General features: G+C 55.7%; 1 protein-coding gene and 1 long non-coding RNA gene across 2 annotated transcripts; both read left to right on the top strand.

Moving 5' to 3' along the window:
• Positions 1 to 4,862: 4,862 nt before the first annotated feature.
• LOC120860612 lies at positions 4,863 to 13,773 on the top strand. The gene is made up of 2 exons (XR_005720372.1): positions 4,863 to 5,877; positions 12,677 to 13,773. It is a non-coding gene; the product is annotated as an uncharacterized LOC120860612 (long non-coding RNA).
• A 635-nt stretch (positions 13,774 to 14,408) lies between these two features.
• Positions 14,409 to 25,905, top strand: LOC120860611 (cysteine--tRNA ligase, cytoplasmic-like). The gene is made up of 4 exons (XM_040236402.1): positions 14,409 to 14,510; positions 21,286 to 21,534; positions 24,699 to 24,793; positions 25,639 to 25,905. The coding sequence occupies exons 1-4, from the start codon at positions 14,486 to 14,488 to the stop codon at positions 25,729 to 25,731; spliced, it is 462 nt and encodes a 153-aa protein (XP_040092336.1). The 5' UTR covers positions 14,409 to 14,485; the 3' UTR covers positions 25,732 to 25,905.
• Positions 25,906 to 26,103: the final 198 nt, after the last annotated feature.

Genomic DNA, 26,103 nt, shown 5'->3' with positions numbered 1-26,103 from the left:
GGTTCCCTGTGTTACACAGTAGATCCTTACTAGTTATCTGTTTTACGTACAGCAGTGTGTATGTGTCGTTCCCAATCTTCCAGTTTATCCCTGGCCGCCCCCCCCCACACACACAAACACACAGATACTGGTAACTAGCAGCTGGATTTTGCATCTGTAACTTTACTTCTGTTTTGTAGATAAGTTCATTTGTAGCCATCGTTTAGATTTCACATTCAGGTGATAGCATATACCTGTCTTTCTCTTTCTTACTGATGTTACTCAGTATGACCATCTCTCCGTCCGTCCGTGTTGCTGCAAATGGCGTGACTTTGTTCTTTCTGTGGCTGAGTAATATTCCACAGTATATATGTGCCACATCTTCGCCATCCTTCCTCGTTTGTTTCTTTCTCTAACTTTTCATTTGTGTGCGTGCTCAGTTACTAAGTTATGTCCAACGCTTTGCGACCCCGGGGACTGCAGCTGTCCATGGGATTTCCCAGGCAAGAGTACTGGAGTGGGTTGCCATTTCCTTCTCCCTGGGATCTTCCTGACCAAGGGATCGAACCCAGATCTCTTACTTTGGCAGGTGGATTCCTTACCTCTGTGTCACCTGGGAACCCATGTTGGATTATAGCCGATGATCATTTTCAGTTCAGTTCAGTTGCTCAGTTGTGTCCGACTCTTTGCAACCCCATGGACTGCATCACTCCAGGCTTCCCTGTCCATCACCATCTCCCAGAGCTTGCTCAAACCCATGTCTATTGAGTCGGTGATGCCATGCCACCATCTCATCCTCTGTTGTCCCCTTCTCCTCTTGCTTTCAATCTTTCCCAGCATCAGGGTCTTTTCTACAGAGTCAGTTCTTCCCATCAGGTGGCCAACGTTTTGGGAGCTTCAGCGTCAGCACCAGTCCTTCCAGTGACTATTCAGGACTGATTTCATTTAGGATTGACTGGTTAGTTCTCCTTTCAGACCAAGGGACTCTCAAGAGTCTTCTCCAACACCACAGTTCAGAAGCATCAGTTCTTCAATGCACAGCTTTCTTTATGGTCCAACTCTCACATCTATACATGACTACTGGAAAAACCACAGCTCTGACTAGACGGACCTTTTTTGGCATTACAGTTTCAGGTGGACCACAAAGGGACTCAGCTATACATATACATGTATCCATTCTCTCCCAGTGCAGAAGGAAATGGCATCCCACTCCAGTATCCTTGCCTGGAGAATTCTGTGGACAGAGGAGCCTGATGGGGTCACAAAAAGTTGGACACGACTGAGCGACTAACAGATTCTCTCCCAAAGTTCCCTCCCATCCAGGCTGCCGTGTAATACTGAGCACATTTCTCTGTGCTGTTCAGTAGGACCTATTGGTTCCATTTTAACTTATAGCAGCATATACATGTTGCTCCCAGACTCCCTAACTATCCCTTCTCTTCTGTCTTATCCCCCACCCCCCAGCAACCATAAATTCATTCTGTGAATCTGTTTCTCTGTGGTAAATAAGTTTGTTTGTGTCATTTCTTTTTAGATTCCACAAATAAGGGATGTCATACAATACTTCTTCTCTGTCTGACTTACTTCACGCAGTATGACAGTCTCGGTCCTTCTATATTGCTGTAAATAGCATTATTTTGTTCTTTTTAGTGGCTGAGTAATATTCCATTTTAAGTATGTGACCCGTGTTCTTTCTCCAGGCGCCTGCTGATGGACATTTATGTTGCCTTCATGACTAGGCTGTTGTGGATACTCATGCTACGAGCATTGGGGTGCATGTATCTTTCAAATTAAGTGTTTTCTCTGGATATGTGCCCAGAAATGGGATTACTGGATCATATGAGAGTTCTCTTTATAGTTTTTTAAGGACCCTCTACACTATTCTCCACAGTGGCTGTATGGATATACATTCCCAAGACGAATGTAGGCAGGTTCCCATTTCTCCATGCCCTCTGCTGCATCTGTTGTTTGTAGAGTTTTTGATGATGACCATTCTGAATGGTTGAAATGATAGTTGACTGTAGTTTTGATTTTTTTTTCTCTAGTAATTAGTGATGTTGAGCATCTTTTCGTGTACCTTTTAGCCATCTGTATGTCTTCCACAGAGAAATGTCTATTTAGATCTTCCACCCATTTTTTGATTGGTTTGTTTGTTTGTTTGGTGCAGACTGCATAAGCTGTTTGTATATTTTGGAGAGTAATCCCTCGTCTGTTACTTCCTTTGCAAATATTGTCTTTGGTTCTGAAGGCTGTTTTTTTCATTTTGCCTATAGTTTCCTTTGCTGTGAAAAGCTTTTAAGTTTAACTATGTCCCATTTGTTTGTTTTTATTTTTATTATTCTAGGAGGTGGATCAGAAAAGATTTTCTGGGATGTTTCTCAACGCCTCTTCTGCCTATGTTTTCCCATAATAATTTCATAGCACTCAGCCTTACATTTAGGTCTTTAATCCATTTTGAATTTATTGTTATGAACAGTGTTACAGAGTGCTCTGTTTTCGTTCTTTTATGTTTAACTGTCCAGTTTTCCCTTCACCACTTTTTAGAGAAATTGTCTTTTCTCCACTGTGTATTTTTGCCCTTTTGGTCAGAGGTTAGGTGACCATAGGTGCCTGGGTTTTTCTCTGGAGTGTCCGTGCTTCTCCATTGGTCTTTGTTTCCGTTTTTGTGTGAGTGCCATACTGTTTTGATGACTGTAGGTTTTTAGTATAGTCTAAGTCAGGGAGCCTGATTCCTGCAGCTCCATTTTTCTTTCTCACGATTGCTTTGGCAATTTGGGGTCTTCTGTGTTTCCATACAACTTGTAGAATTTTTTTGTCCTGATTCTGTGAAAACTGCCATGGATTATTTGATAGGGCTTGCATTGAATTTGTAGACGGCTTTGAGTAAGATAGTCGTGTTCACAGTGTTCGATCTTCCAATCCAAGAACATGGGATATCTCTCCATCTGGTGTTGCCATCTTCTTTTACTTTCGTCAGGATATTGTAGTTTCCAGAGGATAGATCTTTTGCCTCCTTAGGTAGGTTTATTCCTCGGTATTGTATTCTTTTTAATGTGGTGGTAAGTGGGATTGTTTCCTTGGTTTCTTTTTCTACTCTTTCATTGTAGGTATGTTGGAATGCAAGAGATTTCAGTGTATTGATTTGGATCCTGCAACCTTACCGGATTCCCTGATGAGCTCTAGTAGTTTTCTGAAGCATCTGTAGGGTTTTCTGTGTATAATGCCATGTCCTCAGCAAACAAGAACAGTTTCACCTCTTCTCCAATTTGGATTCCATTGTTTCTTTTTCTTCTCTGTTTGCCGTGGTGAGGACTTCTAAGATGATGTTGAATATTAGCGGTGAGAGTGGGTATCCTTGTCTCTTCCTGATCTTAAGGAAATGCGTTCATCTTTTCACAGTGAGTGTGATGATTGCTGTGAGTTGGTTGCAATGGCCATTATTGTCTTGAGGTAGGTTCCCTCTATAACCTGCAAACACTTTTAAAGGCTGTCTTACCACCAGAACTAAGGCAGAATGAGGAAGGGCTGCTCTGAGAATAAAGGAAAGCCTTTAAGCAGACTGAGGGGGCTGCGTGGACGACGTGCTCCTTCCTGCTCGGTCCTTGGTGACAGACCACATCAGGGTGGCCGAGCGTCCCCAGCTCTGACGGGCCTGCGCTGCACCCAGTGTCTGTGTGCCCGCAGCTCCTGTGGGTGCTGGGAGGTCAGCAGAGTGAGGAGACACCCCGGTGCTCCTGCCACGCGTCTCCCCAGGGCGGGCGCTGCCCGGCCCCTTGGGCCAGCGCGGCCCAGCCTGGGTGCTGGGAAGCCGGGCCATCCACCCCTCCCCGTCTCCTCCAGGCTCTGCCCCCTGCCGGCCCAGGCGTGTATCTGCAGCTGCCCCCGCTCTCCCCTGAGCCGCATCCCGGGACGCAGGGCCTCCTGCTGTCCTGCTGGCAGGTGAGCCCTGCTGCTGCTTCGAGGGACCAGAGTGGAAACCCCACGGCCTCTGAGCCCAGGGTTCCATGTGAGCAGGAAGGATGAGCCTGGCTGCCTCCCGCTGGGGAGGTCGTGGCGACCGTCAGCGACAGAGAAGGAGCCTGTGGGGGCTTGGAGGGCATCGGTGCTGCCCCGACTCCTGAGATAGCAGGTCCCTCGGGTGAGGAGAGGGTGCCTGACCCTGTGACCGCATCCTCTGTGTTGCCTCCTTCCAGGACACGCAGGGTCGTCACGCGCCTGCCTGGGTGTGAGTGCGGAGGCCTGCGCTGTCCTCATCTTCCTCCTCATCTTTGTCGTCATTGTCATCATCGTCCTCGTCATTGCTGCCGTACGCTCTTTTCGTGTCTACAAAAGAAGAACAGGTTGGTCCGAGTCGTGTTGACCTGGAGGAAGCTAGGTCAACAAGAGCAGCAGGGGCTCAGAGAAGGGGTCTGGGGTCGCTGTTACCGAGCAGGAGCCTCTGCTATAAAATACAGATCAGTTCACCTTCTAACTTGGGGCCTCACGTGCGTGTGAGCTCAGAGCCACCTGCTCTGTCACTCCCGACACGCAGGGCTTGAGGCCAGGATCCCAGGTCAGCTGCTGGACACAGGGTGTCCCGGGCGCCCTGGGCCTGGAAGCAGAGAGAAACTGGTGCTGCTCCAGCCAAGGGGGTCCTGGGGGAGGTGGCCCTGCCTGCTGGGGAGGCTTACGAGTACGTGCCCCTCCTATTTTCCCAGCTGCACAGGTGTTCCAGTCAGTTTTTTTTTTTTTTTTGTAACTGTAAATACACTTTCTTTATTGTAAATTTAAAGTACTTCTTCTCACTCACAGATGTCACTATCATAGTTAATATGATTTGTTTTCATTTCTCTCTCCTTTTTGATCTGCAGGAAGTCGGAATAATCTAAATGGCTCTGTAAGTATTGCCTGGGGATTTGTCCAGGGGAGCCCCAGGAGATATCCCAGGGTGGGCGGGGCAGCCCCAGGCCTTCCCACCTGCGTCCACACCTGGCCTGTGTGGTGGAGTCTGGGCCCTGGAACATCTGTTCCGGATGACTTGAATTCTGCTGAAGCAAAGGGGACAGGGGGCATCCTGTGGGTGCCTGGGGCTGCAGACAGATCCCGATGGAGGGGGACTTAAAATGTGTGGCACTTACTGTTCCCACAGTTCTGGAAGCCAGAAATCTGAAATCACGGGTTGGCGGGGTGGTCCCCTGGTGCTCTGGGGGAGGGTCTTTCCTTGCTGCTCCTAGTGGGGGCTGAACATGCCTGGCGCTCCTTGGTTGGTGGGTTGTCGCTCTACTTCCGGCCATCTTCCCTCGGCCTCTCCCACTGTGAGCCTGTGTCTCTGAGTCTCTCCTTGTAAGGACACTAGTCTCGGAATATAGGTACCAGTCTTATGCAGTGGAACCCCGGGTGCACAGACGCTGTTTCTGCATAGGCCCTCTCCCAAGTTCTAGGGGTGAGGAGGTGAATGTATCTTTGGGGACCACCATCCAGCCCCCCCACAGGTTGACCTGGGAGCCCCAGAATCTGGTGGCAGAGAGGATCCTGACCCCTGGCAGTATTGCTTTCTAAAATTGCACACGCTCGCTTATCTGTCAGACAGTACATTTGTTCCCTAACATGGCTTGAAAAGGGCTTGGCCTGCAGGCTTCTGTCACCCGAACGAATGTCTTTATCCTTTAGACCCCAGGAGCCAGCCAGTCCAATGACCTCGAGATGGGCCCACTAGCCCCGGGTGAGAACACCAGCCAAGAGTCAGTGGGGAACTCAGCCCTGCCGACCTCCGAGGGCCCTGGAGGTGCTGAGCTGCTGCAGATGCCCAACGGAAGTCTAGCAACCCCAGGGGAGCCAGGAGAGCAGACCCGAATGCTCGAGGCCCCAGGACCACCGGGCCAGGCGGAGCCATCCCCCTCAGTTGATGGCTGGAAGCAGGTGCGCGGACCCCCGGTGAGTGTGAACCAGGGCCCCGCCACGCGGCGCAGCGCTCGCTGAGGCAGGCCTGTGACTGGGGCTCCTGCCGAGTTCCCGCCTCCGTCTCCTGGGCTGCTGTAACCACCCCACACCCGGGGAGGGAGTGGTGTTCAAACACAGATTGTAGTGTCTCATGGTCCTGCATGGGAATACCAGACCGCCTGAGCTTCCTCCTGAGAAACCTGTGTGCAGGGCAAAAGCAACAGTTAGAACTGGACATGGAACAGCAGATTGTTTGAAAATTGGGAACAAGGTATGTGAAGGCTCTGTAGTGTCACCCTGCTTATTTAACTTCTGTACAGTTTAACATCATGTGAAATGCTGGACCGGATGAATCACAAGCTGAAATCAAGAGTTCAGGGACAAATATCAACAACCTTAGACGTGCAGATGATCCCAGTCTAATGGCAGAAAGTGAAGAGGAACTCAAAAGCCTCTTGTTGAGGGTGATGGAGAAGAGTGAAAAAGTTGGCTTAAAACTCAGCGTTCAGAAAACTAAGATCATGGCATCTGGTCCCATCATTTGATGGCAAATAGATGGGGAAACAGTGGAAACAGGGTCAGACTTTCTTTCCCTGGGCTCCAGTATCACTGTGGACAGTGGCAGCAGCCTGAAATTAAAGACGCTTGCTCCTTGGAGGAAACGCTAGCCTAGACAGCATACTAAAAAGCAGACGCATCACTTTGCTCACAATGGTCAGTATAGTAAAAGCTATGATGTTTCCAGTAGTTACGTACACAGATGAGTGTTGGACTATAAAAAGAAGAGAGTTTGGAAGAATAGATGCTTTCGAAGTGTGGTGCTGGAGAAGACTCTTTTGCGTCCCTTGAACAGCAAGGAGATCCAATCGGTCCATCCTAAAGGAAATCAGCCTTGAATATTCATTGCAAGGACTGATGCTGAAGCTGAAACTCTAATACTTTGGCCACCTGATGTGAAGAACTGACTCACTGGAAAAGACCCTGATGCTGGGAAAGATTGAATGCAGGAGGAGAAGGGGACTACAGAGGAAGAGATGGTTGGATGGGATCACCGACGTGATGGACATGAGTTTGAGCAAGCTCCGGGAGTTGGTGAGGGACAGGGAAGCCTGGCATGCTGCAGTCCATGGCCTCAGGTCAAATAACAGGGAGGGAACACAGCCCTGCCCATCAATAGAAAATTGGATTAATGATTTAATGGGCACAGCCCCGCCCATCAGAACAAGACCCAGGTTCCCCCTCAGTCAGTTTCTCCCATCAGGAAGCTTCCATAAGCCTCTTATCCTTCTCCATCAGAGGGCAGACAGACTGAAAACCACAAGCACAGAAAACTAACCAATCTGATCACATGGACCACAGCCTTGCCTAACTCAGTGAAACGGCCACCCAAGATGGATGGGTCATTGTGGAGAGTTCTGACAAAACATGGTCCACTGGAGAAGGGAAGGGCAAACCACTTCAGTATTTTTTCCTTGAGAACCCCATGAATAGTATGAGAAGGTAAAAAGATAGGACACTGAAAGATGAACTCCCCAGCTCAGTAGGTGCCCAATATGCTACTGGAAATTAGTGGAGAAATAACTCCAGAAAGAGTGAAGAGATGGAGCCAAAGCAAAAACAACACCCAGTTGTGGATGTGCCTAGTGATGGAAGGAAATTCCGATGCTGTAAAGAGCCATATCGCTCAGGAACATGGAATGTTAGGTCCATGAATCAAGGCAAATTGGAAGTGGTCAAACAGGAGATGGCAAGAGTGAACATCGACATTTTAGGAATCAGCGAACTAAAATGGACTGGAATGGGTGAATTTAACTCAGATGACCATTATATCTACTACTGTGGGCAAGAGTCCCTTAGAAGAAATGGATTAGCCCTCATAGTCAACAAGAGTCTGAAATGCAGGACTTGGGTACAATCTCAAAAACGACAGAATGATCTCTGTTCGTTTCCAAGGCAAACATTCAGTATCATGGTAGTCCAAGTCTATGCCCCAACCAGTAATGCTGAAGAAGCTGAAGTTGAACGGTTCTATGAAGACCAACAAGACCTTCTAGAACTAATGCCCCAAAAAGCTGTCCTTCTCATTATAGGGGACTGGAATGCAAAAGTAGAAAGTCAAGAAACACCTGGAGTAACAAGCAAATTTGCCCTTGGAGTACAGAATGAAGCAGGGCAAAGGCTAACAGAGTTTTGCCAAGAGAATGCACTGTTCATAGCAAACACCCTCTTCCAACAACACAAGAGAGGGCTCTACACGTGGACATCACCAGATGGTCAATACCAAAATCAGATGGTTTATATTCTTTGCAGCCAAAGATGGAAAAGCTCTATACAGTCAACAAAAACAAGACCGGGAAGTGACTGAGGCTCAGATCATGAACTCTTTATGGCCAAATTCAGACTTAAACTGAAGAAAGTAGGGAAAACCACTAGACCATTCAGGTATGACCTAAATCAAATCCCTTATGATTATACAGTGGAAGTGACAAATAGATTCAAGGGATTGGATCTGATAGAGTGCCTGAAGAACTATGGATGGAGGTTTGTGACATTGTATAAGAGGCAGTGATCAGGCCCATCCCAAGGAAAAGAAATGCAGAAGGGCAAAATGGTTGTCTGAGGAGGCCTTACAGATAGCTGTGAAAAGAAGAGAAAGACAAAGGAGAAAAGGAAAGATATACCCATTTGAATACTGAGTTCCAAAGAATAGCAAGGAGAGATAAGAAAGCCTTCCTCAGTGATCAATGCAAAGAAACAGAGGAAAACAATAGAATGGGAAAGACTAGAGATGTCTTCATGAAAATTAGAGATACCAAGGGAACTTTTGATATAAAGATGGGCACAATAAAGGACAGAAATGGTATGGACCTAACAGAAGCAGAAGATATTAAGAAGTGGCAAGAATACACAGAAGAACTGTACAAAAAAGATCTTCACCACCCAGATAATCTCGATGGTGTGATGACTCGCCTAGAGCCAGACATCCTGGAATGTGAAGTCAAGTGGGCCTTAGGAAGCATCACTATGAACAAAGCTAGTGGAGGTGATGGAATCCAGTTGAGCTATTTCACATCCTAAAAGATGATGCTGTGAAAGTGCTGCACTCAATATGCCAGCACATTTGGAAAACTTAGCAGTGGCCACAGGACTGGAAAAGGTCAGTTTTCATTCCAATCCCAAAGAAAGGCAATGCCAAAGAATGCTCAAACTACCACGCAATTGCACTCATCTCACATACCAGCAAAGTAATGTTCAAAATTCTCTAAGCCAGGCTTCAACAGTGCATGAACCGTGAACTTTCAGATGTTCAAGCTGGATTTAGGAAAGGCAGAGGAACCAGAGGGCAAATTGCCAACATCTGTTGGATCATTGACAAAGCAAGAGGATATCAGAAAAACAACCACTTCTAATTATTGACTATGCCAAAGCCTTTGACTGTGTGGATCACAACAAACTGTGGAAAATTCTAAAAGAGATGGGAATACCAGACCACCTGACCTGCCTCCTGAGAAACCTGTATGCAGGTGTGGAAGCAACAGTTAGAACTGGACATGGAACAACAGACTGGTTCCAGATTGGGAATGGAGTACATCAAGGCTTTATATTGTCACCCTGCTTATTTAACTTATATGCAGAGTACATCATGAGAAACGCTGGGCTGGAAGAAGCACAAGCTGGAATCAAGATTGCCAGGAGAAATATCAATAACCTCAGATACACAGATGACACCACCCTTAAAGCAGAAAGCAAAGACCTACAGAGCCTCTTGATGAAAGTGAAAGAGGAGAGTGAAAAAGTTGGCTTAGAACTCAACATTCAGAAGACGAAGATCATGGCATCTGGTCCCATCACTTCCTGGCAAATAGATGGGGAAACAATGGAAACAGTGACAGACTTTTATTTTGGGGTGCTCCAAAATCACTGCAGATGGTGACTGCAGCCATGAAATGAAAGGACATTGCTCCTTGGAAGAAAAGTTATGACCAACCTAGACAGTGTATTAAAAAGCAGAGATTTTACTTTGCCAGCAAAGGTCCGTCCAGTCAAAGCTATGGTTTTTCCAGTAGTCATGTATGGATGTGAGAGTTGGACTATAAGGAAAGCTGAATGTGAACGTGAAGTCGCTCAGTCGTGTCCGACTCTTCGCGACCCCATGGACTGTAGCCTACCAGGCTCCTCTGTCCATGGGATTTTCCAGGCAAGAGTACTGGAGTGGATTGCCATTTCCTTCTCCAAGGGATCTTCCCAACCCAGGAATCAAACCCGGGTCTCCCACATCGTAGACAGACGCTTTACCGTCTGAGCCACCAGGGAAGTCCAGAGAAAGCTGAGCACCGAAGAATTGAGCTTTTGATTGTGGTGTTGGAGAAGACTCTTGAGAGTCCCTTGAACTGCAAGGAGATCCAACCAGTCCATTCTAAAGGAGATCAGTCCTGGGTGTTCATTGGAAGCACTGATGCTGAAGCTGAAACTGCAATACTTTGCGCACTTGATGCGAAGAACTGACTTATTGGAAAATACCCTGATGCTGGGAAAGATTGAAGGCAGGAGGAGAAGGGGATGACAGAGGATGAGATGGTTGGATGGCATCACTAAATCAATGGACATGAGTTTGAGTGAGCTCCGGGAGTTGGTGATGGACAGGGAGGCCTGGCGTGCTGCAGTCCATGGGGTCTCAGAGAGTCAGAGACAACTTAGCGACTAAACAGCAAGAACCACATGGTCCCGGAGGCTGGAAATCCCAGATCAAGTTGTGGGCGGGGTCCGGTCCTGCTGAGAGCTCTAGGCAGAATCTGGGGCGGCCTCTCCCCGCTCCTGGTGGTCTCTGGAGTCCGCGAGGTGCCTTGGCTGGAGAAGCACCCCGTCTCCATCTTCATCCTTGGAGACCTTCTCCCTGTGTCAGGCCCTGTCCGGTTTCCCCTCTTTATGGGGAGTCCAGTCCTGTGGGGTGAGGGCCCACCCTAGTCATCCCAGCTTGACTGTCATGGAGGAGGACACAGTTTCCAAATGCGGTCATGGTCCCGGGTCCTGGGACGACTTCAGCATCTCTGGGCAGGGGACTCATTCAACCCTCGATGGTCCCCAGCACAACCTGCTGTTTGAGGGGACGTGGACCGAGGCGCGGCCAAGGCTCAGGGTGTATCCTGGGCCCCATGGCTGGGAAACAGCAGGACTGAGGATGCTCACCCCCCTGGTGCTGGACCCTGCAGCCTCCTGAGGGGTCAGCAGAGTGGCACGTGGCGTCTGGGGAAGGGGCTGCGGGGGCGGGGGCTCGATCCCGTGACGGGGGTGAATTGTCCCGGCGTGGCCGTGTCAGCCATGTTCAGCGGGAAGGGGGCATTCCCATCATCCGTGGTGTCCCAGCTCAATGACCTGGAGAGGGTTTGCCAGCCGAGCAGACACCCGCCCCGTGGCCCCGGGGCGGAGCTCGAGGGTGTGATGAGGAGCCCAGAGGCTGGGCGAGGGCAGGCATTGAGGGAAGGGGCGCCTGAGAGGAGATGCTGGGCCCCTGCGGCTGGATCGTGGCACGAGCCTGTGGCTTGTGGACTCCTGACACTGTGGGGTCCGTGAGTCGGGCACCCTTCCGCATCGTCTCAGGGAGCCGGCCTGAAGCCTTCTCCGATTCTCCAAGGGGCCTGAGACAAGTAAAATGCAGAAGTTGGGACCCCCGGCTGGTGTCCGTGGGGGACCCTGGGAGGGTCCAGGCGGGCAGAATGCCAGGGCCTAATGTCTTTCTCTTTGGGAAGCTTAGGGAGCTTTCTTGTGGTCGGAAGATCCACCTTTTCACATTCACCAGTGACATTAGAGCAACACTTATTTGTCAAATAGGAATTTTGTGGGATTCATCAGGAAAAGGTAGAATGTTGGTTTTATTTTATTATACATTTGTGAGGGGTTTTTAAGTTTTTGTTTTGTTTTTTAATGTGGACCGTTTCTAAAGTGTTTTTTGAATTTCTTACATATTACTTCTGTTTTATGTTTTTTGATTTTTTGGCCACAAGGTATGTGGGATCTTAGTTCCTGATCAGATGTTGAACCTGAACCCCCTGCATTAAGAAGTCCCAACTATTGGACCACCGGGGAAGTCCCTACATTCTTGCTTTTAAGAAAAAACACGAGTCATGATGGGAATTCTCATCTAACTGTAGATTAGTGGGTCCCCGTTGGCTGGGTTGCTGTGTGTTCACTGGCACAGGAGTCCCCAAGAGTCAAGATTTATCGAGCACATGCTTCCTGCCGGGTGCTTTTTATAATCTGACTCTAACAGCCCTGGTAGACTATGCCATCACGCAGATTTAAAACATGACCACCCAAAGCTCAGAGAGGCTACAAACCTTGCCCAGGATCTCACACCCCAACCTGGTCCAGCACTCACACCAGGAGGCCTGCCCGTCCCAAGCCCCTCATAGGACGTCTCTGGGTGGCAGGGCAGGGCAGATGCCCTTGTATGCTGCACCCGCAAGGCTTCTGAGTTGCCTGAGTTTCCTTGGCTCCTTCTCCTAAGCTCACTGGCCCCAGTAATGAGTGAGCAGCGGACGTGTAAGGAGACGCAGCAGGTTGTAGCCAGACGGCCTCCTGGCCTCTGGGCTTGGTCCCTTCTTCAGGATCATCTGAGCTGGCACAAGGCCTCCCAGGTCATGGGCTGTGGTGTGCAGCCCAGCGCCAAGCCCTTGGGGCAGGTGGAAATGCCTCTAGGAGTACTCTCCCAGGGCAGAGCCACTGGATATTATATTCTTCCAAGAATATAAATAAACTCTTCCTTTTTTTTTTCTAATAGCCATCAATAAGAACTTGTGCAATCTGACATTAGTTTCCAGAAATTAACTGGAAGATCTTTATGGAAGTTACTGGATTTGAAGGAAATGACAAGATGTGGAAGCACAAACATCTCGCAAATCTGGAAAGACTCCTCAGGAGGAGGGAGAGGCGTCTGCTGCTGCTGCTGACTCTATGCGACCCCATAGACAGCCTCCCACCAGGCTCCCCCGTCCCTGGGATTCTCCCGGCAAGAACACTGGAGTGGGTTGCCGTTTCCTTCTCCAGTGCATGAAACTGAAAAGTGAAAGTGAAGTTACTCAGTCGTGTCCGACTCTCAGCAACCCCATGGACTGCAGGGAGGGACATTTCTATGTTTTGTGGGTTTTTTTTTTTTTTTTTTTGCTACGTGGCAGAGCATATGGGACCTTAGTTCCCCCTGCAGGGATTGAAACTACACCCTGCAATGGAGGCGTGTAGTCTTAACCACTGAACCACCAAGGAAACCCCTGTGGAGAGATGTCTCTAAACTCATGGCTGCCTTCCATAAAATGCAGCTACAGATATGGTTGCAGAATATTAGAAACAAATTGATTGCTGATAAGACCTTAGGTAGACCTGCAGAGATGGCCCAGCAAACTTTTTTGGCCCAAGGTTGTGACTATAGCCAGTATCCTGGATGGATGGGATCTGAGTTTCTTTCCCAGTTCTGATCCCATTGGAAACTTCATGAATCCCAGATGCAGCTGTGGCCCTTCTCCACAGAGATTTCTCTGTAACCTTCCAGTGGCGAGGCTGGCTCTGCATGTCAGCAGAAGTGCTGCTCTGCCAGGGCAGGGTGGGTCGGGGCACTGCCTGTGGTGTGGCAGAGCCGGATGCCAGGGGGCGGCTGACTGTACTTCATGTTAAAAAAAAAAAAAGTTGCCTGTAGCACAAGGAGCTCCGTTTGTGCTCTGTGACTGCTTAGAGGGGCAAGATAGGGTGTGTGGGAGGGAGGGTCAAAAGGGAGGGGAGGTATGCGTACCTATGGCTATTTCAGTTTCTTGTGCAAGAGAAACTAAGAACATTGTAACGTAATTATACACTTTTTTATTTTTTGAAAGAATGTCGTCCGATAGAGACCAGACTCTGGGTTGTCAAGGGGTCGGGGGAATGGGGAGGGATGAAGTGGGAGGTTGGTGTTAGAAGATGGAAGCTTTTTAATATAGACATCCACAGTGTCCTACTGTATAGAACAGAACTATATTTCCTATCATACTATATTTAATATGACAAGTCATGAGGGAAAAGAATATTAAGAGTGTATGTATGTCTAACTGTCACTCTTGTACCACATTGTTAATCAACTATCCGTTCAGTTCAGTTGCTCAGTCGTGTCCGACTCTGCGACCCCATGGACTGCAGCATGTTAGGCTTCCCTGTCCATCACCAACTCCCGGAGTTTACTCAAACTCCTGTCCATCAAGTCGGTGATGCCATCCAACCATCTCATCCTCTGTCGTCCCCTTCTCCTCCTGCCTTCAATCTTTCCCAGCATCTGGGTCTTTTCCAATGAGACAGTTCTTCGCATCAGATGGCCAAAGTACTGGAGTTTCAGCTTCGACATCAGTCCTTCCAATGAACATTCAGGACTGATTTCCTTAACGTGAATAGAAATTGAGTAAAATAAAGATTCCCAGCATGCCGGGGGCCAGCGGCGTCGGCGCGGGTGGTTGCCTAGCGACCGGGCGGATCCCGGAAGGCCGGCGGCTTGGGGGCGGGATTTCCGGGGCGGCGGTTGCATCAGATTCTGGGAAGCCGCGGCGGCCTCCGCGAGTGCGGGATTCGGGTGATGGCAGAGTCCTCCACGGAGCACGGTGAGCGCGCGCGAGGGGCGGGCGGGGCAGCCTCGGGCCGCGGGGCGCGCGGGGGCCGGGGGCGCCGGGTCTCTGAGGGGCGGGCCCCAGGGCGCGCAGAGGGCGGGCCCGGACCCCCGGGTTGTCCCCGGCGGGCGCGCTCTTCCAACCCCGTCCCGGGCCCTGCCGGGGCCGCCTCTCCCCAGGCCCTCCCAGACCTCGAGGCCGCGGGGTCCCCCTTCGCCCCGACCCCGGGGGCTGGTTCTGCGTTCCCCTGCCGGCCCCTGGGCCGGACCTCACCGCCTCCTGCCCCCAGGGATTTGCGGGGACAGGCCCAGCCCCAGGGTCGTTTGGGGCCGCCCGGCCCCCGTTGACACTTAGGAACGTGGGGCCGAGGGAGCCGGACGCGGGCCCACGGGAAGGGCATGGGGTTTCACGAAGGCTGTCATCTGCGGCTGCAAGCAGTGGCCACGGGGACCTGCCCGGTCGCGGCGTTGCTGCCCCCCTTTAATCGCCGCCGCCGGGGTTCCGCGAGCGTCTCAGGCTCTGTCCCCACGGATCGCTCGTGTCACCAGCCGGGAGACAAGCCGCCCCCAGGCAGCCTCCGGGGCATGCTGGTTCCCTGCTCACCCTTCCTCCTGCAAGATCGCGGGGTGCCAGACAGAGCGGAGGTAGTCCGCGGATTCTGGAGTCCGGGGCAAGCTTTCCTTGGGAAGCACTCTCAGGGTGTCGTTTTTATTCTCTGGCTTCCCTGCTTAGACTGTACATACTTCCCTGGCCTCTGGGGTTCCCCCTTGCTCCCGGGATTCCTGGCAGGGAGCTCTAAGCAGTTGGACCTGGTGACGTGGGGGGGCCGTGATGACAGGGTTGCTGGGGTACCACCATCCAGGCACCCCACATTCCACCGGACAGGTGTGCCTGGATTCCAGCATTGGCTCCACCCAACCTGATCCTCGGCCCTCAGAAGTCCACGCGGACTCCTGAAAAATAGCAGCTTGGTTGATAGCCCAGTCTCTGGGGCCGGCAGGGCTGGGGTTCTACCTCTGCCCCTTCCCCACGTGGCGCAGGTTTAAAAAGATGCAGTGAGCCTTATAGTGGTTGGTAGAGGTTAAGAACACTTGGCTGAAATGGGTGCTGTCCGGGTTGAAAGCCCAAGATTGTTTCTTTTCTTCCTTCCTCGGTCTCTCTCTTCCTTTTTCGTTTGAGATCAGAAATGACAAATTCAGTTTTTTAGTTCTTTTGAACTGCTTCAGAACTGGGGATTTTCAGAGCCTTAGTAATAATTGCCCTGTTTTTGGAAGATTGCTGCATAGATTGAGATTAAGCTGTCTGGGCGGCTGACAGGTTGTCCTCGTCCTAAAATTAAGGGCCACAGCTCCTTGCCCACACTCTGCCCTCTCTTGTTTTAGAGCTGACGCACCCCCACTTCCCCACATACACCCCTTGTCTAGGCTTTTCTCAAAGAGAGAACCTCGGACCATCCCCTGAGGAAACAGGAAATGAAATGGTGAGGGCTTCATACAGCTGCCAGAGTTCTGGATGTTCCTGGTTTCCGGGTTCTGAATGCTTTTTTTCCCTCAAGGTGAGAATCATCGATAGTGACCGTCTTCCCAGAATTGTTAAGGAGTCCCTCATTTAGAATAATCTTCCCATTTTGTATCGTCTTTCTTAAGTTGGTGGTCCCCTGCGATGCCACTGGGGTTAAAGCTTCTCCTTTGTAGCTTGAACACAAGGCCCGTTCCTGTGTGTTTTAGAAAGTTGAGTCTCATCCCTCGTGACCCCCAGGGTGGACTGAGCACATCTCAGAGGCCTTGCCCTGCAGGTCAGGCCTCTTCGGTGGCCGGGAATTGGGTCAGACTTGCAGTTTAGTTTTTTATACTGTAGAATTCAAAGTTGTTGTTCAGTCGCTCAGTCGTGTCCAACTCTTTGCCACCCCCATGGACACCTGTCCTCCGCGATCTGGAGTCTGCTCAGATTCATGCCCATTGAGTCAGTGATGCTCTCTAACCATCCCAATATAATACGCATTCTTCTCAGCATGAGTCTGTGCTGAACGCATCTGTGGGGGCCTGTCATCCTCAGAGCATGCCTTTGTGGTTAATACTACCCTTGCCGTGCAGACAGGAGTCCTGAGTTTCAGAGCAGTGAGTGATTTGTCTGAGGTCACACAGCTTGCCAGGGCCTGTATGACAGTAGCAGCGACCTTGACTACTCTGCTTTGGGGAGTCTGTTCAGATCAGCACCAAATGCCCCGGTTCCAGAGTGGGTCAGGGCAGACAAGGGGAGCAGGCTGTATTATCTGTGTTTCTCAGAGAGAAATGAAATGCACGTGTGTGTAGACTACAGATATTTGCTCATCCGTGCACTCATGTCTCCTGGTATTCCCAGTCTAAGAGTCGGGGGAGATAGTGTCCTTGGGTGGCGATGAAAGCGCCCGGACTCCACACTCCCACCCCGTCCCACCCCTCCCCAGGCAGCGGTGCCATGCAGACACGTGTGCCATGCAGACACGTGTGTCCGGGCACCAGCTCGTGATGCTCCCCAGGACTAACGAGTGCCCCGTGAAGGCTCACACCTGCTGTTTCCGGGGGAACGTGTCCAGGAGTTCACAACAGTGTGCTGACATGGATGTGCCACTTTATCTGTTCAGGAGACACGCCTCACAGCAGGGCACTTCCGTAGGCCTGCTGGTTCACTCGGGGGTGTGCTTCGGGCACCGGCTCTGCCGGACGCTGCTGGGCATGGGGGTGCGGCCAGGGGCAAGGCCGGGGGCAAGGCCGGGCGTCGGGCCTTCCTCGGCTTAACGTCCAGTGGGAAGGGGTGGCCGGAGCTCAGAAGCCCAGCGCTGCCCCGGCATGGACCATTCCTTTCTCGGTCACTTCCCCGTGCGTGTGCTGCTGGCTGGCCTGAGTCCGTGGAGGTGGTTCAGGGCCAGGGCCCCTTCCTCTGAGGCTGCAGAATCTGCAGAACCTCAGCGAGTCCTCCCCTGCCGGCCGCCCACAGCAGGGTGGAGCATGGTAGATCACTGTGGAGACCCTGCTGGTCCAGGTCTAGACGCGGCGGTGGGCATCCATCCGTCTTCTGACCAAGCCCAGCCCTGCAGCCCAGAGATGGAGCGCCTGGGTCTGGGGGAGGGCCTGGCTGCAGGGAAGACAGGTGGCAGCAGAGGTGGGTTTGGGAGCTGAAAGGGCCTCAGCTCCCAACCTCTCCCTGCTGAGAGGGGCTGGGAGCTGATCCTACGGGAAAAAGGGGCCGAGGGGCCTGGCAGAGGGCACCACAGAGAGCACTCTCCCCTGGCGTTGAGTCCTGAGGACCGCTGCATTGCTTTCGAGCAAGTTCCTGAGGCCAGAGGGTGGGGGAGGGCTGGAGATGGCTACAGGCCATGGTCTGCAAGGGCCTGGAGCCATTTGGGAATTGTGGGTCTTGCCTTTGAGCCCTGGCAAGGCATCTGTCCCCTCCCCCGTGTAGACTGAAGCAGGGAGACCAGGAAGTGCCCAAGATGCTGGTGACCCGTGGCCTGGGCAGTTGCATCAGTGGGCATGAGAAGTGGATGGGTTGGGGCGGACCGGGTCGGGTGCCGGGTTTGCCGCGGGGAAGGTGGCCATGCCGTTCCCTGAAACCCAGGTTGGAGGCAAGACATGATGCCTGGGGGCACCGTGTGGACAAGTGACATCTGGACATCCGAGGCTGTGCTCAGGGAGGTAGGGACCCTCACTCTCAGGAGTGGGTGGCGTTGCCGCTAGTGCAGGAGAGCAGGGGTGCATGCGTCTCTCTAGTCCCCCAGATTCCTATGGGGGGGATGCTTTTGTTCCAGAAGGCTTGTCAGACTGGGAACCCCCCAGGAAAGAGAAATGGGCCTGAAGGGGTCCCCCAGTGACAGGCGGTAGCAGAAGCGGGTTTGGGAGCTGAAAGGGCCTTTGCAGGAAGTGCCTGACCCTCAGGGCCGCGTGCTTCCGGGGCCTCGCAGCCAGCGAGGGATGGGTGCAGACCCCCACTGTGCCCAGGCTGGTCTTGGAACAGAAACAGACCTGGCCTGGGCACTTAGGAGGAAGGCAGGCCTGCCAGGGAGGGGTCTGAGCAACAGTAAGCTGCCTGAGGGCTCTTAGCCCCTGAGGTTGGCAGGGCGGGACCCAGGGGAGCCGCCTTACCCCCAGGCTCTGATTCTGAAGGTCTCGGGAGGCCTGGATCGGGTGCTTCTTCTAGCTGGCAGTGCTGCCTTGGCGCTGGGCCTTCCCTGAGCGAGAGCCTGGCTGGAACAGAGCAGGAGGTGGCGGGGGCTGGGGCTGGGGGTGGGTGTGGGCAGGCGTGGGCAGCCGTACTCGCTGCGGGGAAGGAAGGAGCTGGGAGGCCACGGCCGGTGTGACCTGGGTTCCTCACCTGGCTCTCGGATTTGTGTAAGTTAAGCGTTTTCTAAACCGTGATGACCACGGTGCACTTTCAGGGCCTTCCCACAGTCAGACGTTCAGGGCCTTCCCACAGTCAGACGTTCAGGGCCTTCCCACAGTCAGAAGCTGTGTGTCTGGATGGCCCCGTAGTGGACAAGCAGACGCGGTGCTGGGAGTCGCTATGTGTGCGCGGGGCTGCCAGGGGAGGGGGGTCGGGGAAGGGATGGGCGCCCGCTTCTGAGTCCACTCATTGCCTTTGGCATCACAGGCCCACCGCCAGACTGCAGTCTGGCCCAAACCCACAGCCACTTGAAAGCTGACCTATTTTTAAATTTGTTTCCTCAAGTTAGGCTGGAACACAGCTACCTCACTGACCCGATGACTGGCCCTCTGCCCCGTGGGCTCCCTGCTCCAGACGGGACTCTTAGTAATAAACGCGTGTGTGATCCCTGGGTAAACTCCTCCAGGGCCATTACAGCAGCAATAACACAGGAGCGAGTAAAATAATAATGATGATAATAATAGTAGCTGATGGGCGCTGGCTGTGCGCCCGGCAGTATTTCAAACAGTTTACAAGTGTAATCTTGCCAACACCGCAGCTTTACGAGGCGTGCGTGTGTGTTTGTGTGTGCGTGCGTGCGTGTGCACCTGTTTACCTGGGAGGGGGTCCGCCCAGCCGGGGAGGGGTGCAAACCCGCCAAGCCCTTGTCCCCTGACCTGTTTCGTTAGCGCTTTAAAGCCATCCGGTTGGTGAAATGTTTGACGTGTTTTTCTTATTGTGGAAAGGACCTGCGCTTATTGCAGAAAACGCTGGCAGTGAGAGAAAAGAGGGAGCCTAATCGCCCGGGAGCACCCCAGCCCAGGGCAGCCACTGTCCAGGTCGGCGGGTCCTAGGGGGTGCCTCTCCCCTGGCGTTCATCCGGAGTGGGGGCAGTCTGTCTATCCAGTGCGGTTCCGGGGGCACGAGGTGGGGGGCGCGGGGGACAAGGCTTCTCCGCGCTCCGGCCCAGGCGGCTGCAGCAGAGACAGGGAGGGTGGGCTTGGGGGGCGACGTGGGGCAGCCAGGTGCTCAAGGGCGATGTAGCCCCTCCGGGACACGCACTGGCCTCTCCCCAGCTCTGTCCACCCGCCGGCAGGCCCTCGACGTAGCTTTCTGAACTGAGTCAGTCCCATCCAGCGCGAGAGAGGAGCACGCAGTCAGTGTAGGGAAGCGGGCGGGGGCGTCTGTGTGTCAGGAACTAGCGCTTCGGGGAGATGAGACAGCAGGAGGGGCCAGGCCCCGGGGTGAGGCCCGGGCTCCTGCTGGCGCGGTCAGCGCCGCCTTCTGGCTCCACGCATCTGTGGAAGGAAGCGAGACCAGCCCCCTCCCCACGGCCACGGGGCCTCCGCCTGCCCCGCCCCCCGCAGGAGGCAAGGGCACCAGCCAGTGGCTGGAGCCGTGTCACAGGGTCACGCAGTGACCGGGGGGCAGGGGGTGTGGCGAGTGGTTTGGTGGGGTCGGGGCAGGATCTCAGGGTGGTCAGGGCCCAGGGTCATCCACTGGCAGAGGCTGCCGGCTGGTCCTCGGTCAGGCTGGGGTTCTGTTCTCCCACACCGGTCCTCGTGGCTCCAAGGCAGAGCAGCGGCCTCGGGCCCCTGCCAGGGGCCGGCCTGTGCCAGGCGCTGGCCGGTCGGCTCCTCTCCGGGCAGGTGGAGCCGCCTCGAGCAGGCGTTTCGGGACAGGCTGCAGGCCTCCTCGGAGCTGGGCCTTGGCCGCTGGAAGCCTGGCCAGTGCCGGATTTGGAGAGCTCTGCGGTTCTCACCGCTGCCCAGAGCCCACCTGGGGTGAGGGGACCGGTCAGCACCGGCCGTCTGGCACCCAGTGCCTAGCAGGGATGTGTGTGTGTGTGTGTGTAATTGAGGTGAAACTGTGCGTGGGTGTGTAATTGTGAAAATCATCACCCAGTGCCTAGCAGGGATGTGTGTGTGTAATTGAGGTGAAACTCTGTGTGTGTGTGTAATTGAGGTGAAAATTAGCAGCCTGTGTGTGTGTGTGTGTGTGTGTGTGTGTGTGTGTGTGTGTGTAACGGTCAGCACTGGTCCTCCGGCACCCAATGCCTAGCAGGGTATTTGTGTGTGTGCGTGTGTGCGTGCGCGCGTGTGTAATTGAGGTGAACATCACCAGCTGTGCAGTTAGCCAGCTCAGTGTGCAGCTCACGCGTCTGTAACTCTCACAGCCTCCCGCAGCCGCATTTGGTTCTGAAACGTCCTCATCCTGCCTGGAGCCCACAGGCAGTCGCTCCACACCTGTCCCCTTGCCCCCGGCTCCCGCCCGTCCCGGGCGTCTCCTGCCTGGAAGGCGGATCCCCAGCCCCAATCTTGGGCTCGCCCAGGCCCCCGGGCCCACTGACGTGCGTCCTCTGTCTCTGCAGCTCCCGACTACAGGGCCATCCTGGGCATTAGTGATGAGGCGGCCCGGGTGCGGGCACTGGATGCTCATCTCAGCACGCGCAGCTACGTGCGGGGCTTTGCCCTGTCCCAGGCGGACGTGGACGCCTTCAGGCAGCTCTCGGGCCCTCCGGCCGACCCGCAGCTCTTCCACGTGGCCCGCTGGTTCCGGCACGTGGCCGCCATCCTGGGCAGCCCCCCCGCCGCAGGCCCGCCCTGTGGGCTCCAAGCAAGTGAGTAGCAGAGCAGCTTCTGGCCGTGAGAACCTCCTTGCTGGCCGTGGGGCAGCAGCTGGCGCGTCCCAAGGGGAGGTTAGGACGGAACCCGAGGCGTCAGCCCCCGAGGATCACGACTCCACACTGCTGTGGTGGAGCCGCTGGCCGGGTTAGGGCCCGCCTTGGCCGTCAGCTTCCTGACCCCGCTTGGACTTGACTTGCTTCTCCTTAAGTTTTCCCCGAGGTCACAGGTGTGCACATCCACCATCGGATCCTGAAGCCGTGTTAGTGGTGTGAACCCTGGGCACCCAGAGCGAAGGCGTTTCTGGGCTTTGAGAGGAGGGGGGCTCAGAGCTCTTGCTCCCCACTCCGGCCCTGGTTGTGGTGTGCAGGGGGCGTCTGGCTTCTGGGTGGTCTCCCCTCCCATGAATCTGTAGATGAATCCGTAGTGGCTGGTGCCCTTGAGCAGCTGTCCCCCCAGCCTGGCTTGGGGTGTGCACCCCCTAGAGCGGGGGGTGGAGGGGGTCCAGGTGTGGTCTAGGTGGTCCCTGCTGGGCCGGGCAGACTGCGGGGTCTTTTCTAGATCCTTCAGCTGGGACGATCCCCTGGAGAAGGGAACGGCTACCCACTCCAGTATTCTGGCCTGGAGAGTCCCATGGACTGAATGGTCCGTGGGGTCACAGAGTCGAGTGAGCGACTTTCACTTTCACGTGGGACGTTGGGGACCTGCCCTCTGCTGGTCCCCTCTGTAACGGGGTGGAGGTGGGGTGGGCTTTGGTTTCTGGGGTGATCCTGCCGCAGACGCCCCTTCCCCAGTGGAGGTGGTGCTTCTCCCCAGGGCGTGGGCTCCGGGTGGGCAGGGCGCAGCCTTGGCGTGGCCATCTGTCTGGAGCTGCAACTTCCAGCCTGGAGCTTGTGGGGAGCGGAACACAGGCGCCCGTTGGGAAGGGCGGGTGTGGGTTCCCCAGGGCAGGGAAGCCTTCCTGGTGCCCCGACACGGATGCCTCCAGGGTGCCCGCGGGCTCCCCGAGTGGCGGGATGCCTGGTGGACTGGGGCTCAGAACCGTCAGGGTCGGTGTCCTCTGCTGAGTGCCTGGTTGCCAGTGGCCGAGCGTCTGCCTCGCTGGTGCGTCTGACGTCCCCCAGCCTGTCCTGGGCGACCTCCCCCCGCCGGGGCGTGCTCTGCCGCCCCCCACTGCCCCATCCCCCTCCCAGGAGGAGCTCAGGGACTGCTCTTCCCCACAGAGGGCAGCTCACGGCCCCACAGGTCCCCAGGATGTGACCCTCTGAGCCGCCCCTCTTGCGAGGCTGCGGTGTGTGTGGCGCCCGGGGCACGCAGATGCGGGCTGGCACGTCCCCTTTGTCCCCCCACCCCCGACACCCTCCCTGCCCGGAGCCTCACTCTCCAGGCCTCGGTGAGCCGGACGTGCTGTGCTGGTGGTATGCTCGTGGATCAGGGCTGCGTTTCTGCATGTGCCTGGGCAGGGGTGCTGTTCCCAACCAGCCGGAGGAAGGCTGGGCACGGCTAGGGGGCTGCGCCCAGCAGAGACCATCGGTGCCAGGCGCAGGGCAGTGGGTAACCCCGGGCCTGTGGCAACCCTCCCTTCTCATTAAGCTGGGGCCCCAAGGACACCTCCTGACTCTCCCTTTGGCAGGGATTTGAGTGCCCGTTTCTGTGACTGCTTACCAGCTCTCTGGCAGTAGCAGCTCTCTGGCAGTAGCTGCTCTCGGGGGGGTTGTGGAAGTCCAGGTGTGACTCCGTGTCCTGAAGGGCATCCCTCTGGCCAGGCCCCTGCCTGTGCCTGCTGCTGGGTCCTGTCGCTGCCGCCCCCTTGCACGAGCCTTGAGTCCTGCGAGCCCCGCCTTCACCCCGGCTCCTGGCGCGTGTGTGGGCACTTCCAGCCAGCTCCCCGTCACCCCCTGTGGCAGCAGCGTCTCTTGTGCAGGGACCTGCAGCGTCTTGGTCGGGGACGCGGCAGGCGGCGTCCCAGCGGGGCATCGCTGAGTCGCAGGCTGTGTTTCTGGTGAAGCCTGGACGGCCGCTGAGCACAGGAGCCCTTCCATGTGTCCGTGACTTGGGCCTGGAGTCCAGGGCTGCTGGGTGGCTCTGTCTGTCCCCCCCGCACCCGCTGGTGTGCACACACACACACACAGCTGTCTCCCACCTTCACTGGTCAGTGCATCCTCTGGGTGGCCCGAAGCCGGGCCCAGGGCTGCGTTCTCCGTGACCCTCGGGGAGCAGCGACCCGTCCTCTGGTGGCAGGACAGTCGCCTCGCAGACGCAGCAGCAGGGTGGGGCCAGCATTGAGACCAGGAGCCTGTGCCGGAAGGGGTGCAGAGGGCACGCAGGCAACTGAGCTCGGCCAGGTTAGGCGTGCAGCAGTGCCCTGGGGTGGCGGCAGAGTCACCGGTGCCCCAAGTTGGGGTGGAGGGTGTAAAGACTTGGTGTCTCTCCCGGAGCCTTGGGACACAGCTACCCCCAACCCCACCCAAATCCCAGGCCCTCATTGCAGTCCAACAGGACGACCCTTCGTGCAGTGGGAGGCTCGGGCTCACAGCCACAGGGCAGGGGAATGGCCAGAAGGAGATGATGGGGGTCAGGGAGGAGGGCGGGGCTTCCCTGGTGACTGTAACCGGAGGAGGCTGGGCTCCGTGAGCCCCTTCACCGCCGTGACGTACCCGCAGGCTGTTCCCAAAGGCTCTGGGACCAGGGTGGAGCCCTGGGCTCTGCATCAGAGCCGTGCCCGGGAGCCCACGTGTTCCGGGCGTGTGGAGCCGGCCGCCCGTTGGTGGAGATGAGCCTGGGCCGCAGGCCATGCTACTGACCATCCGCGGCCATGGGCTAGCCACTGTTTCTAGCCTCTTCCTGGGCCTGGAGGTGGTCCCCATCCCCCGAAGCCTCCAGAGAGGCGTCCTCCCGGGAGCGGCCGGGCATCAGTCCAGCCCTGTGGCCTGCCTGTGCACCTCCGGCTGTGCAGGTGCACAGTGCTTGGAGCCAGCAGGGGGAGGCGGGTGTGGCGGGCCGTCTCTGGCCCGAGGGGAAGGGGTTGTGGGATGCGCTGCTGCTCAGATGTGAGCAAGCGGAGCGGGGGTTGGGGCCAGAGGCGCTGGATCAGGCCACACCGTCAGAGCCCCGTGGTATCTCTTCGTCCCGCACTGACCCATCTGTGCTCTCCCTCCAGCAGGCAGAGGGCCACGTGCACAGCCCGCGTGGTCTCCTCCAGCCGGATCCGAGCCGTGCCAGCTCCGCCTGTACAACAGCCTGACACGGAGGATGGTTGGGGGCCGCGGGGGGGGGGGGTGGCTCTGGAGGACCCCTCGGCTGGCGGGCGAGCGTCCTCCACAGGACTGTGTTCGGGAGCCCGCGTGCACATCCGTGTGGCGCACCTCGCGGGGCTGCCTTCGGCTTCCTGGCTCTGGGTGTGCGCAGGGCCAGGAGTCTGCATGCCCTCCGGGGACACGTGGCGGCACCTGCTGTCTCGGTGCCAGCCGAGTGGGGCCCGTTGCTGTCGGGAGTCCGGCAGGTGTGAGGGCGAATGCAGGTGGGCCCTGGACTGGCCAGGGCTCGCTCAGCGGGACCAGAGGCTCCAGGGGTCCTGCCCACGGCTGACGCGTTTCTGTGGACCAGCACCCTGAGCAGACGGGCGGCAGGGTCCCCCTCGTGGGCTGGCTGGGAACAGCGGGCCCTGAACTGACCTGAGACCTTGGGCGGCCTGCTGGAGGCCTCACGCCCTAGGCCGGCTCCTCCAGGAGTGTGGGCCCCCGGCAGCGGGGAAAGGAAAGCTCACGTTGTTCTGGGAGCGAGTGCTGGACAGTCAGCGCGCTCAGCTCTGGCCTGGCTCACAGCAGGTGCCTGAGGAACAGAGGCTGCTTTCGTTAAAGCAGCAGAATGGGGGCGCCCGTCTCCAGCCTGTGTCCCTGAGTGGAGTCCCAGGGAGGAGGGGGCCTGCTCCCCGGTTCCCTGGGTCGTGGAGCTCACCGTCGCGGGTCCAGTGCGGCGCCCCAGCCCGGACCGTGGCTTGCTTCAAGCTACGCGGTCCTGTGACCGTGCGCCAGCCACTCGTGGCCACCGGCAGTGGTCCTGGGCCCCTCGTGACGGTCATTTCCTCGTTTCCATCCAAGGACGTGTTTGTGCCGCAAGACGGAAGGAGGGTGACATGGTACTGCTGCGGGCCCACCGTCTACGATGCCTCGCACATGGGGCACGCCAGGTAGGGCCCCCCCCGGCCGAGCGGAGGCCCCCGGCTCTTCAGGTGGAAGCTTCTCATTCCACTAATGCTCTATGTGGAAAAGCTAGCGTCCAGGCACCCAAGCAGAAATAGTCCCCGCAGCCCCAACGCTGCCCTCTGGACTCTGACCAGACGCTCTCCTTCCTGCGCCTGAGAGCCCTCCCCACCTGCTGCCCTGGAGCCGGCCCAGGCTGGGGCCATGGGGCGAGGCGGGCCGCTCTCCGGGGCTGTGTGTGCGGTGCCGCTGGTGGAAGGCGGACCCCTCTCCCTCACCGCGAGTGCTGTGCTGGTGGAAGGCGGGCCCCTCTCCCCCGCGCGTGCTGTGCTGGTGGAAGGCGGGCCCCTCTCCCGCCGCGCG

The sequence above is a fragment of the Oryx dammah genome, unplaced genomic scaffold (assembly GCF_014754425.2).
Source record: "Oryx dammah isolate SB20612 unplaced genomic scaffold, SCBI_Odam_1.1 HiC_scaffold_11130, whole genome shotgun sequence".
NCBI classification, from domain to species: Eukaryota; Metazoa; Chordata; class Mammalia; order Artiodactyla; family Bovidae; genus Oryx; species Oryx dammah.
The sequence above is the reverse complement of the archived record's forward strand: the minus strand, read 5'-3'. Positions and strand labels throughout refer to the sequence as shown.

Excerpts from the sequence above, each read along its gene's own strand:
- LOC120860611 (XM_040236402.1), top strand. The coding sequence starts at position 14,486 with ATGGCAGAGTCCTCCACGGAGCACG. Across the intron at positions 14,511-21,285 it reads AGAGTCCTCCACGGAGCACG|CTCCCGACTACAGGGCCATC; the intron begins GTGAGCGCGCGC and ends CTGTCTCTGCAG. Across the intron at positions 24,794-25,638 it reads ACAGCCTGACACGGAGGATG|GACGTGTTTGTGCCGCAAGA; the intron begins GTTGGGGGCCGC and ends TTTCCATCCAAG.